Source organism: Phocoena phocoena, chromosome 1 (assembly GCF_963924675.1).
Source record: "Phocoena phocoena chromosome 1, mPhoPho1.1, whole genome shotgun sequence".
NCBI lineage: Eukaryota > Metazoa > Chordata > Mammalia > Artiodactyla > Phocoenidae > Phocoena > Phocoena phocoena.
In genome coordinates, this window is record NC_089219.1 from 113,784,938 (window position 1) to 113,797,804 (window position 12,867).

Here is a 12,867-nt window from a genome sequence, read left to right on the forward strand (position 1 = left end):
CATAGAGGGCAGAGAAAAGAGGTCTTCTGATTCCATTTCTACCTTCAAACCTCAATAAATTGTCACCTTGTGAAGGAGCCAATAGTGGCATCTCTTCACCCATTCTCTTCCCATTCCTTTGCATCTGGAAAACCTACTTGATTTCCTCCTGGAGTGCTGTCTTGAACAGCTGGAGCAGGAGATAGGCCTCTCGGCGGTTGGAGGCATAGTTGTATAGACTGAAAATCACTGATTCCATGAACTTGGTGGTTTTGTTCTGCGGCATCTGAAAGATCAGCTTGGCCAGGTAGATGGGTTGAGTCTGTAGCAATGGGGGAGATAAGAATAGCTGATAACGCAGCTTGAGGACTAGTGATCAGATAAAGAAAGGTTTTGCTGATTGGAACTTGGAATAGAGAACACTGTCACACTTTCTGGGGGGTGCTGGGAACATTCCAGACAAATGAACAGAGGTAGTTTCCTTCCCTGGGTACAAGGCATTAGGACTGTGGGAAAGAACACCTTACTTGCAGGTAAAGGCACAGACATGAAGGCCTCAAGGCCCCAGACCCTCAGGAGATAGTGGAGATATCTCCTTCCAAAGTCCTCTGCTCACCTGGAGCAGGTAGAAGAGGTGTTGGTAAGCTTCTAGTTTCTGCCGTTTCTCTTTGCTCAGCGACTTTAATCCCTTCTGCTTGTCCAGAACCATCATATCTGACAGCTGTTCCTTATTCTTCTTGGTCAGCTTCTTGCAGTGGGAGACCACTTCCTGCAGGGGCGGGGGAGCGGGTGATACAACCGACCCAGGCCAGCACAGAGCACAGAACATATGGTCTAGAATCAGTGCCTTGAAGAGCCAGGGCTTTCTGCTGTTCAAGGTATTCAAGGAATGAGCCAAGGGAGATAAACAGTTCTAGGGTGAGAAAGGGCCTCCTACTGCCCCAAGACTCCATCTGGCACCTCTGCTGTCACAGGGTGAGTCCCCAGAGAGAAGTGGGTTACCAGACTGAGGCACCATGTCTATTCGTTTCTGCTATTATTTCTTATTAGACTGTTGTACAGATTTGAGGTGGAGATATCACTATATCACTTCCACCCCGTCACTGTACATTTGTATGGTAATTTACAGTTTAAGGAGCTTTCATATCTATTTTTACATTTGGCCTGGTGAGGTAGGCACTCTCATTATTCCCACTTTACTAATGAGGAAACAGACCTAGAGGTTAAAAGACCAGCCCGCAGTCCCATCGCTAGGAATCAGCAGAGCCAGCCATTCCAATTTTATGTCCGGTGTTCTTCCTGCTATATCATGTGCCCCAACAAATTACTAGAAGGGCAGAGGACCACTGCACAAGGACCTGAGCCATGTGACAAAATCCAGACATTTAAAAAATATTTGATTAGCAACCAGAGAATGGCCAGCATCACCTCTCCAGAGGCAGCTAGATTTGGGAGAAGGGTGGGCCAGTGGGTCCCTCACCTGCAGGGTGATCCGATTCTTCACCAGCAGGCCAATCTTGATGTCCATGAGATTGAGGTCCTGCTCCAGCTGCTGATTGGACCGGATCTTCCTGACCACCTCTTCCTGGAGCTTCAGCAGCTCTGCCTCAGCCAAGAAGTCCTGGTGGCTTTGATTCAAGAGGTGGGCAAATCTGCGTACCACGCTCAGAGGGGGATGGGGCACGTGGACTGGCAGGAAGGGAAGAGGCACCAGGATTAGACATGCCTTCACTAGAGGCTTCCTCTCCAGCCCCCTTCCCCAGTAATCCCTCCCTCAGTGTCCATTCTGCTTGAGGCTAGCAGGTCCCCAACCCCAGCCCTTTTCTAATTAGTTCTGTCTGCAGTTGGAGGGCAGTGGGCAGCCTCCCAGCCAGTCCTGTCCCTGAGCTCCTTATCTTATAACTAGGGATGACACAAGAGCTGTCCTTCCCCTGCCTGGATTCACCCCCAACCTGGGCCTATCTCGGTGACCTCCAACACCAAAGTCAGAGCCCTAGCATCCTCTGATGATCCGTTTAGGCTCCCCTATTCTGATTTACTCCCCACTCCTGCTGGGCCAACCTACTCATCCTTCATTCCAAGTTCACTTCCACCTATCAGCCTCCACTCAGCCCTGCCTGACCCTAACACAACCCTCCTCTGTCAGGAGTGTCTGCGTCGGGGGAGCACAGATAGAAGGAACGTTCAATGGGTTTTATAATATAGGGAGGTCAGAGTTAGATGGATTCTCCTTGAATCTCTTTTGGAATGATATTTGAGCAAAGAGAAGCCTGTGAGCTAAGCTACAGGGAATAACAACAAAATATCAACTAAGACATATAATGTTCACTATGGAACAGAAACTGTTCTAAGTGCTTTAACATACTTAAAACAACCCTGTGAGGTCAGCACACTGTAACTTACTGAGGAAATCACTCCGGCACAGAAAGGGTAAGTAACCTGCCCTAGGTTACACAGCTAGTAAGAAATGAAGGAGTCAGATTTGGAGGATAAACAAAACCAGGCCTGGTCCTTAAAGGCAGTCCAATAAGGGAAGCAGACAAATAAACCACAATTCACTACAGTGTGGTTAGTGCTCTGAGAGGGGCAAGCATGGGGACCTCTGGGAAAGTGAAAGCTGGCCACCAAAGGCTACCTGCGGAGTGAAGAAAGGCTTCCGGGAGGAGGTGAGACCCAACCTGATGTCTGTGAAAAGGAGGTGAGAGGGAGTGCACTTGGCTGTTTTAGGAAGTGCTAGAAGTCCATCATGCCTGTAACACAGTGTGGAGGGTGCAGGTGCTGAGGGACGGGGCTGGAGGTCAGTGAGGTCAGAGGTGCAGGGAGAGGTTGGATCAGAGAGCTTGGGAAGCTGTGCTTAGGAGACTGGACTTTATCCCCAGGGCAATGGGGTGTCCCTGACAGGTTTCAAGGAGAGTGACAAGATCACGAGGTTTAATGGATCACGCTGGCTACTGTGTGGAAGACAGATCTTTGAGGAGTGAAGAATGGATAAACCAATGGAAGACAGCTGATGGCATCTTGGATTCAACGATATAGCACCTTAACTCATTTAATCCTCACAACAACCATACCTGATCATTATCTCCATTTTATAAATGAGAAAATGGAGGCAATAAAGAAGTTTAGTAACTTGCCTAGGGCCACACAGCTAGTAAGTGGCAGTGCCCTGAGTGGAGCTGGGGCTAATGAAATTGGGAGACAGACCTGGGAAAAACAAGTTCTTCCAGAAAAACTATAAACTAAAGAGAAGAAAAAGAGATCAAGGATGGTCAGGGTAGTGGTATTAATGCAACAGCAAGAGAAAAAACAGAAAGGGCCAGGCTGGGGAGAGGTAAGGAGGGAAAAGCAGCTAGCTGCCCGGAAGCAGATGGACCGAGTGTCTGTGGCTAGATAGGGGCAGATGCTACCCCTGCCGGCAGGACAGGGTGGGAAGATGGACTAAGAAGGTAAAGGAGATGATTCCTGAACAGTGTACTCAACCTTGAAGCCCACAGGTGTGGCCTCAGGCCCAGGAACAAAAGGGGCCTACCTCTTCGGAAACCCACGGGCTGGAGGCAAACCTGGAGATAGACCGCTAGTCCACTTCACCGAAAGGAGGGGGACCTCCAAGGCTGGGTTTCTGGGCTTTAAGAACAGGAGCCAAGAGCAGCCTAGAAGGACCTCTTTAAGGCTTTAGATGTATGCCCAACTACTGGGAACCATGGGGCACGAAGATGGAGCTCCCTCAAGAGCTCCTCCTCAAGTTTCCTAGCACTGCAGAGAGGACCCCAGGTACCTCGCCTGGCTTCCTGTGTGTTGGGCCACAGAGGGCGGGAAGTGGAGGAATCATGGGTCAGGGAAGAGGGCAAAGTTGGGGAAGGCTGGAACTCTAGGGAGAGGAGAAAGGTCCTTTTCTTTCTTTCTTTCTTTCTTTTTTTTTTTGCTTGTGTGGTAGCAACAGGAAGATAATCTAAGACTGGTACAGAGGTACAGACAGAACCTTGTTAGAGGGGCTTTTCCTGTGATGAGGCTATCTCTTACTGGGGTGGGGCAGGGGGCTTTTGTTACCACCTCTGTTCCACATTCCTGCACAGACAACTTGTACCTTCCCCTTACCCGCTATGTGACCCCAGGAGGGATATCTGGACCTCCCTTCCTATCCCTCCCATCAAACCGGGGTATCTGCAAAGGCAGGAGCACATCTCCTCATTCCTCCACCCACCCTGGGTCCTGAGGCATGCTCAAGGTTGGGAACATCAGCTGTTGGTGAGAGAAAAAGGCTTAAGAAGGCCAGACAACTTTTCTAAGGTCCCAGTTTGTGAGCTGTGGGGTCGTGTGACTTTCTACCTTGCTAACTGCTGAAAGCCAGGAAACTCGCAAAGACAGACACTTGCACAGACAGAGGAGGGAACCCAGGCAGTTTACCTAACATCCTGTAGTCATCCCGGGCTTTCCTGGCTCGGAAAAATGCCTGGATCTTCACGATGGAGTTAACCTGCCAGGAACACAGATGGGAAAAGGGTTGCCGGCTGCCTGTGCTCTGGTCTCATGGATAAAGGTTGGATATGGGGACAGGGGGAGTGGGATGACACTCACATTCTTCTGGAAGTAGCCCAGACGCCTCCGGTATCGCCTCCGAGCTGCCCACATCCGGGCCCAAGCCTGGATCTGGGGGCAGAGACACACTGCCTCAGAGCTCCAGGGTCAGGGCCTGCTCTCCAGGCCAATCCAGCCATCTCTAGAGGTCATAGGTGAGGGGACTAAAAACTGTTCTCAGAGAGTCCTTCAAGAAAGACAGGAACCCACCCAAATCATGATAGCTACCTTGATTATAGCATTCGTTTTTGCTTTTAAATACTGCAACCGTTCCAGGTAAATCTTCCGCTGTCTGTAACCCCGCCAATGAGCCTGAGATGAGAAGGGAAAAAGCGGTAACCACAGCTGGTCCCTGTTGGCCTGAGAAGCCTGTGGGAAAAGCCTCGTCCTGGGATCTCCAGGGAAGGGGCAGGGGGTGGGGGGAGGCAGGAAAGTAGAGGGGGAAGGAAGGGGAAACTGGCCCTGTTCTCAAAGAACTTCCAACTTCATGGGGAAGACCAAATGTCTGCATGTAGCCAATCATACCCTCTGCCACACTCCCTGGTCCCCCCCCCCCCACACTCACGCTTGCACCATGCAATCAAACATACACACTCATGCTAAGCAACACCTCCTCATAGAAGCAACTGTTAAGATACAAGCGTAAAAGATCTTAATAAAGCACACCTCTACTCACCAGCTTCACCACAACATGTACCATAACCCCCCCCAACATACTCATCCACCCACATAAAGACTACCACACTCTGTCACACACTCCATGGTCTGGAGAGGCACATGGTGGCACAGGTGGAAAGTGTATGCAGGCACAGAGCTGTGTGCCCACCATCTCTGCCAATGGCCATCTGGGCAGCAGGTCATTCATGCTCTCATAACTCACTCTTCTCTTTACAACTCTACCATTCAGCTCTGAATCCCAGCTCTCAGCAAATCTTCCCTCTAAGGCCCCCAGTAATTCAGCTGTCAGGCTGATGCCCCTCCCCACTGCTAGTCTGCTGCAAAGGGTCTAAATGACCATCTCCTCCGTAAATCACATCCCCTTCGGTCCCTAAGACACAAATCTCATGGCTCCCTTCTGTTTTGGTCTCCTTCCTAGGAGCCTCTTCCCTTTCACCCCAAGCTTGTGTGAGATTAATTTTCCTAAAGTACCACTTAGACCATGTTTCTTCCAGCCCCATAGTTTCCAGAAGTTCTCAACCATCTGACCCCACACTCCTATCTGTCTACCGATCCCTACTTCCTTAAGGATTTTAACCACCTCAGACATTTCACTTTCTCCTAAACATGCCTTATGATCTTCTGCCCCTGAACCTTTGTCTATGCCCACCCTCACCCCAGCCCTGTCTCTACCCACTGAAATCCTGTCTTTTAGGGAACACGTTAAACATCTCCTGAGAGCTCAGGCCCTGGAGAACTCTGCCGCTGACATTGCCATGGCTTGGTGCATTAAGGGCATCCTCTTTCAGACAACTGGCCCTCCCAGCCCCTTCTAAAGCCAGCTCTCTTGGCCAGGCTTTCCCCTAAGACTTACACTGTCCTTCTGTTGGGAAAGGATATAAAAGAGACAGCTTGGCCCCATGATACCAGCTGTCCATCTTGGAGCCTAGAGGCCAGGAAGCCCCAAGTCTGTGCGTTTCCTCAGCACTCTTTTCCCTCCTACTCCAGGTACTGCCTGACATATTGTCAGTTGCTGTGGGGAAAGGCTGAGGGGGTCTCCTCTCTGCTCTTACCACCTACCCACCCCCACGTGGCTGCTCCTTAAAGAGAAGGCCTCCAAATCTGGATTGGTCAGAATTCAGGACCCTGACTGGGGTCCTGGCCAGGGTCAGACCTCTCAGGAGAGATTAAAGCCTCAGCACACCTAAGATGCTTCGTTTATGAGTCTCACACCCACTAGCTGGAGAGCAGGTAGCCTGGGGCTCTGGGCCCCCTCTCCCTTTCTCTGTCTCCCAGGACCCAGGCCAGAGCTGGCACACATCCAGGCTCAGTAGCAAACTCGCCTTCGGACGTTGTGCCCTCTCCCACTGCTGGTGTGGCTCTTCTGCTCCTTAGAGTTGCTGTGAGATGCCAGGCTGTGCTCAGGAGGGAGGAATTCCTATGATTTAGACCACTAAATGCTGATTATTAAGGTTCTGTTTTGAATTCTGGGACCAATGCCCCGAAATTTACATCTCGTAATGGCTCCCACCAATAGAGTACGTACTGCACTAAGTGCTACATGTAATTTTCCTACTTTACCCTCACAATCAACATGAGGCGAGTACCACCATTATGGATGAGGAAACTGAATGCTGGAGAGGCTTAAGTAAGGTGCCCAGAAGTAGTAGGACCAAGAGGCAAACTGTAGTCTCTGACTCCAAAGCCTGAGTTCTCAATGACCACCACATGTCCCAGATCATAATCAAGGGCCATTGGCCAGTCTCAGTCTGTGCTTCTGTCTCCCTTGGGGTTCTCTGGTATTATCTCTGCGTCCCTACTATCACAATATCTCACATCCACTGTATTCCAGTTCCTGCGATGGGAGAGATGTGATCACTCACCTGTGTCTCTCACACCCATCTCTCACCCTTGCCCAGTGCCAAGTGGCATCCCTCTCAGATACTGGGCATTTGGAGGTGTTCATTAAATAAAATCTCTTTTACACTGCCAACATTGCCACGAGGCCCTCCAGGTCACATCTGCCTGAGGAGGTCTCTGTTTGCTCAGCTCCCACTGTTCCTGGCTTGTAAAGTGCCTGGGCCCGAGGCCCATCTTCCCAGTTGGCCTCGTGCCCCAGTTACTTGGGGGTTGGTCTCAGAGGCCACACTGGACCATCCACAGGTTGGGAGAATAAAAATGGAAAGGCTGGCTGGAGAGAAAAGGTAGAGTTCTTTCCATAAGGGATTCCACTCCTTTTCTGTTTAACCACCACCACCTCTTCACTACTCCTTTTCTAGGCAGGAAGTCCTCCTGGTGTCTATACCCTGATGTCTCACTAGATCTCCTACTCTCCCCCTGGAGAAGCTAAAAAGCAGCTCTCATACCCTCTGGAGGGTGATGATGATGACAGTAACTAGCATTTATACCATGTTCTTGCCTATCTGCCAGGTACTGTTTAGATGTACTTTAGATATTACCTCAGAACAACCCTATAAGGTGGGTGCTACAATTTCCAGATTCCTCGTTTTCAGATGGGGAAACTGGGAGAGAGTAAATAACTTGTTGAGGTCATGCAGCTAACCTGGTGGAACGGGGATTCAAACCCAAGCAGTCTGGGCTCCAGAATCCACGCTCTTAATCACTCCGGTTCAGAGGCCAAAAGATCATCCCAACTCCACTCAGCAAGAAGTAAGTAGGGAGAAAACCCTGAAGCTCAGGTCTGTCCAGGCCCTGAAGCCTCAGATGGCCAGAGCCTGCTACCTGGATTTTGATGACTGCTGGGAGCCAGGTCCTCAGAAAGTGGGAACGTTCAGCAAACTTCTGCCGAACAAGGAAGCCGCGGAGGCGGGCCTGGAGCCGGATAATGAAGCCCACATTGGCCTTCCAGAGCTGTTGGCGGTCGTGGGCAGCGGTGATCTTGGTGACGGCCAACTGCGGAAGTAGGAGAGAGAGCCTTTGGTGTCCTGGTGGGTGGGAGCCTCTCCCGCAGGAAACTTCCCATCCATGAGCCCCCTTCATTGCAGGGGCCCGCCAACCTGGATCTCCTCCCGAGTCAGGTGGGAGGTGTTGAGGCGGCAGCCGGAGGGTCGCTCCCAGGTCCCCTGGAAGGTCTGCAGATGGAAGTAGTAGGCGGTACCATCCTTCATGTCATGTTGAACCCAGAGCGCTGTATCCCCTAAGCAGAAACCAAGTAAGCAGAGAAGGCTCAGAGGAGGCTAGAGGTGGCTGAGGCATGCAGAGAAGGGAGGGGCATGGTAAGGCCACTACCTGGGCGCCGCTTCTTTGCCATGGCATCTTCCAGGACTTGCTGGTAGCCGTCAGCACAGTCAGGAACCACCCCTCGGAGGCCCACGGAGGGGTTTCTTAACACCCGTTCTGTCTGGGCTGCCTTGCCCTCCTTGATGGCCTGATTGATGGCGGCCACACCAAGAGCCACTAATAGGGGCATCGGGAGGAAGTGGTCAATCTTTCCGAGCCCCTCCCAGAGACCCTGTCCTGTCTGTTGGGAAGGGATCCAGAGAAGAAGGATACAAAACCACTCTGCCTGATGGAAGGGACAAGGACACCCCAGGATGGCCACAGATGAAAAGAAGCAGCATGCAGCTGTGCTTGGAGGAAAAGCTAGCAATCAAGGAAGGCTTCCTGGAGGAAGGCTGTGTAGGGCTGGGCTGGGGCTTGGTAAAAGGAAAGTCAGCTTGTACAGAAGATCCAGGGCAGGATATGGTCAGAGAGCCTCAAGACAGTCTTTTAGGAGAAGAATAAAGTCCAAGAAGTAGGGGGAGTTGATGCAGCCCCTGCCTTCCAGTCACTCATAGACAGACAGATGGACAGATGGACTCCAGACACTGAAAACTAACACCATCAGCACCCCACACCAGAAATAACACCAGTGTCTATTTGTACTGACCTTGCCTAGTTTTCCTCAAAGCCAACCCCTCTTCGCCAACTTCAAGACTAAACATTCTCTAACCAGAGATGATTGTTGGAACCCAGACTCAAGCTACCAGTAGAAAACGGGATGGGTTTTTGACCCCCATGTGGTTTCACATGCTCACATTGTAGGAGGAAAGTGTACATAGGAAGGCACAGAAGGAGGCAGTGGGTGGACTATGGGCTCTCGACTCCTGAGGATTTCCTGCCCAGCTGACTGCTAGGAAATCCATCCTACGGTCGAAGCAGCAGCCCTGTTCTCATTCTGGCCTGCCTCCCCAAAGAGGTTGAAATGGAGAAGGAGGTGACTGGGGAGGCTCCCGCTGAGCCCACATCTCCTCGCCTCCCCCAACCCCTCTCCCCTCTACTCCTGTCCCCACTCCCGCCCATTTACTCCTCTGAGCTGTGTTTGTGTCCTGGTTGGCTCTAACCACTTCCTGGCGGATCTCTTCCAGCCATAGCGCAGCTCCAGGATCCCCTGTCACCTGGTAAATTGAGAGAGATGGGACAAGATGAGAGCCCAGGCTGGTCTCCCCAAGCCCAGCTGCCCAGGGGAGCCAAACTGCAGGCCCACATTGGGAGCCACAGGGTAGCAATCTCCACTCCCCTCTGCCTACCCTGCGTGGGCATGGCCTTATGGCTCCCTTGGACTGCTGCCAGGTTCACAAGGTTCTTTCCTACCCTGCTTTCAGGCCAAGCATCAGCTCAGCTTGGCCACAGCACCCCCAGAACCCTCTTAAACCCTCAGCATCCGCCATCCTCTCAACAGCTCACTTCCCTGCCCTTGTGCCTCAGCCATGTCCAGGGAGAGCCCACGCCGGAGGCCCCACTTACCTGCCCCTCCTCCCCATTCCCCTACGCCTCAACTCACAACTTCTTGGGCCCATCTGACCCTGACCTCCACCCTCTCCTTCCCATGCCTCTCCACGGTCCTCTGCCGCACAAGGCAGTGGGAAGATTGCATGTGACCACGGGTCAAGTGAGCCTGTGCCTGCCACGCTGTAAGGCTTGTTCCCTCCCTTGCTTTATCCAACCCCAATCCCAGACTCTACTCCCTCCCAGCTCTCCTCATTAATAGAGTGAATGTTCTAAACTAACATTTTATTGAGCACTGTGTTCCAGGCAGTGTTCTAAAGCACTTTCTTATGAACTGAAACTTGCAAAGCACATAAGACAATGCTCGGGAACAGAGTTAGAACTCCATCGACCTTAGGTAGTACTCCTGTCATATTACCTCACTTAAACCCTATAACTCTGAGGCAAGTTCACTATTATCACAAGCTTGTAGGTGAGGGAACTGAGGCCCAGAGAGGGTAAGTAACACGTGCAGGGTCAGGTGCCAGGTTGCAACCTGGAGTTGGATGCAACCCGGACAAGGATGCAGGAGTCCTTGTCCTCAGCCACTCTCTACGCTGCCGCCTGCTCTGGATGTTACAGGTTTTACACCCTGCCACATTCTTCAACTCACTTGGTTTTTACCTGCATTCCAGTAGGGACCAGGGCATGTGGTATTTTACAGATGTATAAGGAGAGCTCAGGGATGTTAGGGAATTGCTATAAGTCACATGGTCACTGAGTGTCAGAGCAGGGAATCCAGTCTGGGTTTTCTGGCTCCCAGACCTGTGCTCTTCCCACACACAAGGCCCCCACCATTTGCTCTGTGCTGGCGACTAGAACTCTGCCCTTCTTCCCCATGGCCAGATCAGAACCCCCGCTGCCTCGCATTCCCAGAAGGGACAGTGTCCATCAGACTGGCTTTCCCAGGGTGCATACTGGGCACAGCTCTACCCATAGGGGATATTCTTCCTGCTCTGGTGACCAACCCAGCCAGCCCAAGCCTCACCTGGGCCTTCTGCTTTTTGGCCGCCACGAGGAGGAGATGGTACCGTGGGGCGACAGGAAGGCTGACATCGTCCAGGCCAGTCGCAGGAAGCAGAAGGGAGGAGAGGGTCTTTTCAGGGTTGTTCTGTTCCAGAGCCTCATTGATGAGGCTGACCGCAAGGACCTCTGGGAAAGAGAGATATAGGTGGGCAGAGGGCCCAGACTTATGGCTAAGGGATGGGGCTGTCCGCATTGGGCCATCTTCCCCCAGTCCTGGACTCCACTCACGATTGGTCTCTTCCTGGACCTGGGCGTTGACCTGACTCACAGTGGCCTGGAGATCATTCCAGCTCAGGAAGGCCCCATCCATTCCATGCACCTGTTGCAGCTTCACCAGAGTATCAAAGTACCTGGTAGCCAGGTGAGTGAGAATGAGGGGGGTAGTATGCGCACCATTAGCCAGAGGTCAGGAGAAACTTCTGGACTACTTTCCTCACTTGACCTCCAGGACGTCACATTCTCCTGGTTCTCGTCTCGCCTTACAGCTTGTCCTTCTAAATCTCCTCTGGTGGTTCCTCCCTCACTTCTAAATGTCGGAGCATCCCAAGACTCAGTCTTCAGGCCTCTTCTCTCTCCGTGCTCACACCCTAAGTGATCTCACCTAATCTCATGGCTTGAAACACCACATTCTAATGACTCCAAAAAGTACACCAACAGCCCATTCACAAATGCCAGCTGCCTGCTCGGCATCTCCACGTGAACGCCAAAATTCACCGCAAGCCCAGCAGCAAACATCTAAACATCTAAACTCCCGATCCCCCCCCCACTTTTCAACCTGCGTTTCCCACAGTCTTTCCCATCTTGGTAATTGTTTACTCCAACTTCTCAGGCCAAAAATCTTGGGAGTCATACCCGTCTCCAGTCTCTCTCACACCCCATATCCACCACATAACCAAATCCTGTCAGTTCAGCTATCAGAATATACCCAAAATCTGGCTCCTTTTCACCACCTCCACTGCTACCACCCTAGGCCAAGCCTCCATCAACTCTCGCCCAGGTTACTCCAACAGACATCTAACAGGTTTCCCTGCTTCTTCCCTTCTAACCCGGTAGTCGATTCTCGGCACAGCAGCCAGAGTGATCCTGTTAAAAGTAGGTCAGATCATCTCCCTCCTCACTTAAACCCCCCCACTGTGGCTTCCTTCCTCACTCAGAGTAAAAGCCAGAGGCCTACATGGTCCAGCCTCTGCAACTTCTTCTCCCATTATTTTCCCTCCCTCCCTCCACTCCGCCTCATGGCTTCCTGGTGTTCTTTGAACACATCAAAGACACTTCTTTTTCAGGGTCTGTGCCCCAGATAGCTCATGGCCATCACTTATGCCTTTTAGGTCTCACTCCAAATGACCCCCCTACCAAAGAAGGCTTCCATAACCATTCTATGTAGCAGAGACAAACTGCCCTTACCATGTCCCCACCCTTTATCTGCTTTGCCCTGTATTTTTAATCACCGTAGCTCTTCTAATCATTTGACATGTTTGTTTTTTGTCTGTCTCCCTGTACTAGCATATAAGTTAGAGAGCAGGGAACTGTGTTTTGTTCACTGTTGTTTCCCAGCACCTAGAATAGTACCTGGCAGGACTTACCTGGTGGAGCAGTGGTTAAGACTCCAGGCTCCCAATGCAGGGGGACTGGGTTCAATCCCTGGTCAGGGAACTAGATCCCATATGCATGCTGCAACTAAGAGTTTGCATGCCACAACTAAGGAGCCTGCTGGCCGCAACTAAGGAGCATATGTGCTGCAACTAAGGAGCCTGCGAACCACAACTAAGACCCGGTGCAACTAAATAAATAATTGAAAAAAAAAAAAGTATCTGGCACATGAGTGGGTACTCAAACCTTTGTGATAAAAGATTAAATAAATGG

The 12,867-nt window shown here is 51.4% G+C and overlaps 1 protein-coding gene across 1 annotated transcript in view; it reads right to left on the bottom strand.

Annotated features, from left to right (window-relative positions):
• Window positions 1-12,867, bottom strand: part of IQGAP3 (IQ motif containing GTPase activating protein 3) — a 36,702-nt gene that overhangs the window by 9,776 nt on the left and 14,059 nt on the right. Inside the window, exons 13-24 of the mRNA XM_065896424.1 lie at window positions 11,233-11,354; window positions 10,967-11,130; window positions 9,518-9,608; window positions 8,461-8,628; window positions 8,229-8,368; window positions 7,954-8,124; window positions 4,783-4,866; window positions 4,555-4,626; window positions 4,384-4,453; window positions 1,460-1,668; window positions 596-748; window positions 138-301 (exon numbers count right to left, since the gene is read on the bottom strand). Coding sequence (XP_065752496.1) covers window positions 138-301; window positions 596-748; window positions 1,460-1,668; window positions 4,384-4,453; window positions 4,555-4,626; window positions 4,783-4,866; window positions 7,954-8,124; window positions 8,229-8,368; window positions 8,461-8,628; window positions 9,518-9,608; window positions 10,967-11,130; window positions 11,233-11,354 — 1,608 coding nt within the window. The remainder of the gene's footprint in view (window positions 1-137; window positions 302-595; window positions 749-1,459; window positions 1,669-4,383; window positions 4,454-4,554; window positions 4,627-4,782; window positions 4,867-7,953; window positions 8,125-8,228; window positions 8,369-8,460; window positions 8,629-9,517; window positions 9,609-10,966; window positions 11,131-11,232; window positions 11,355-12,867) is intronic.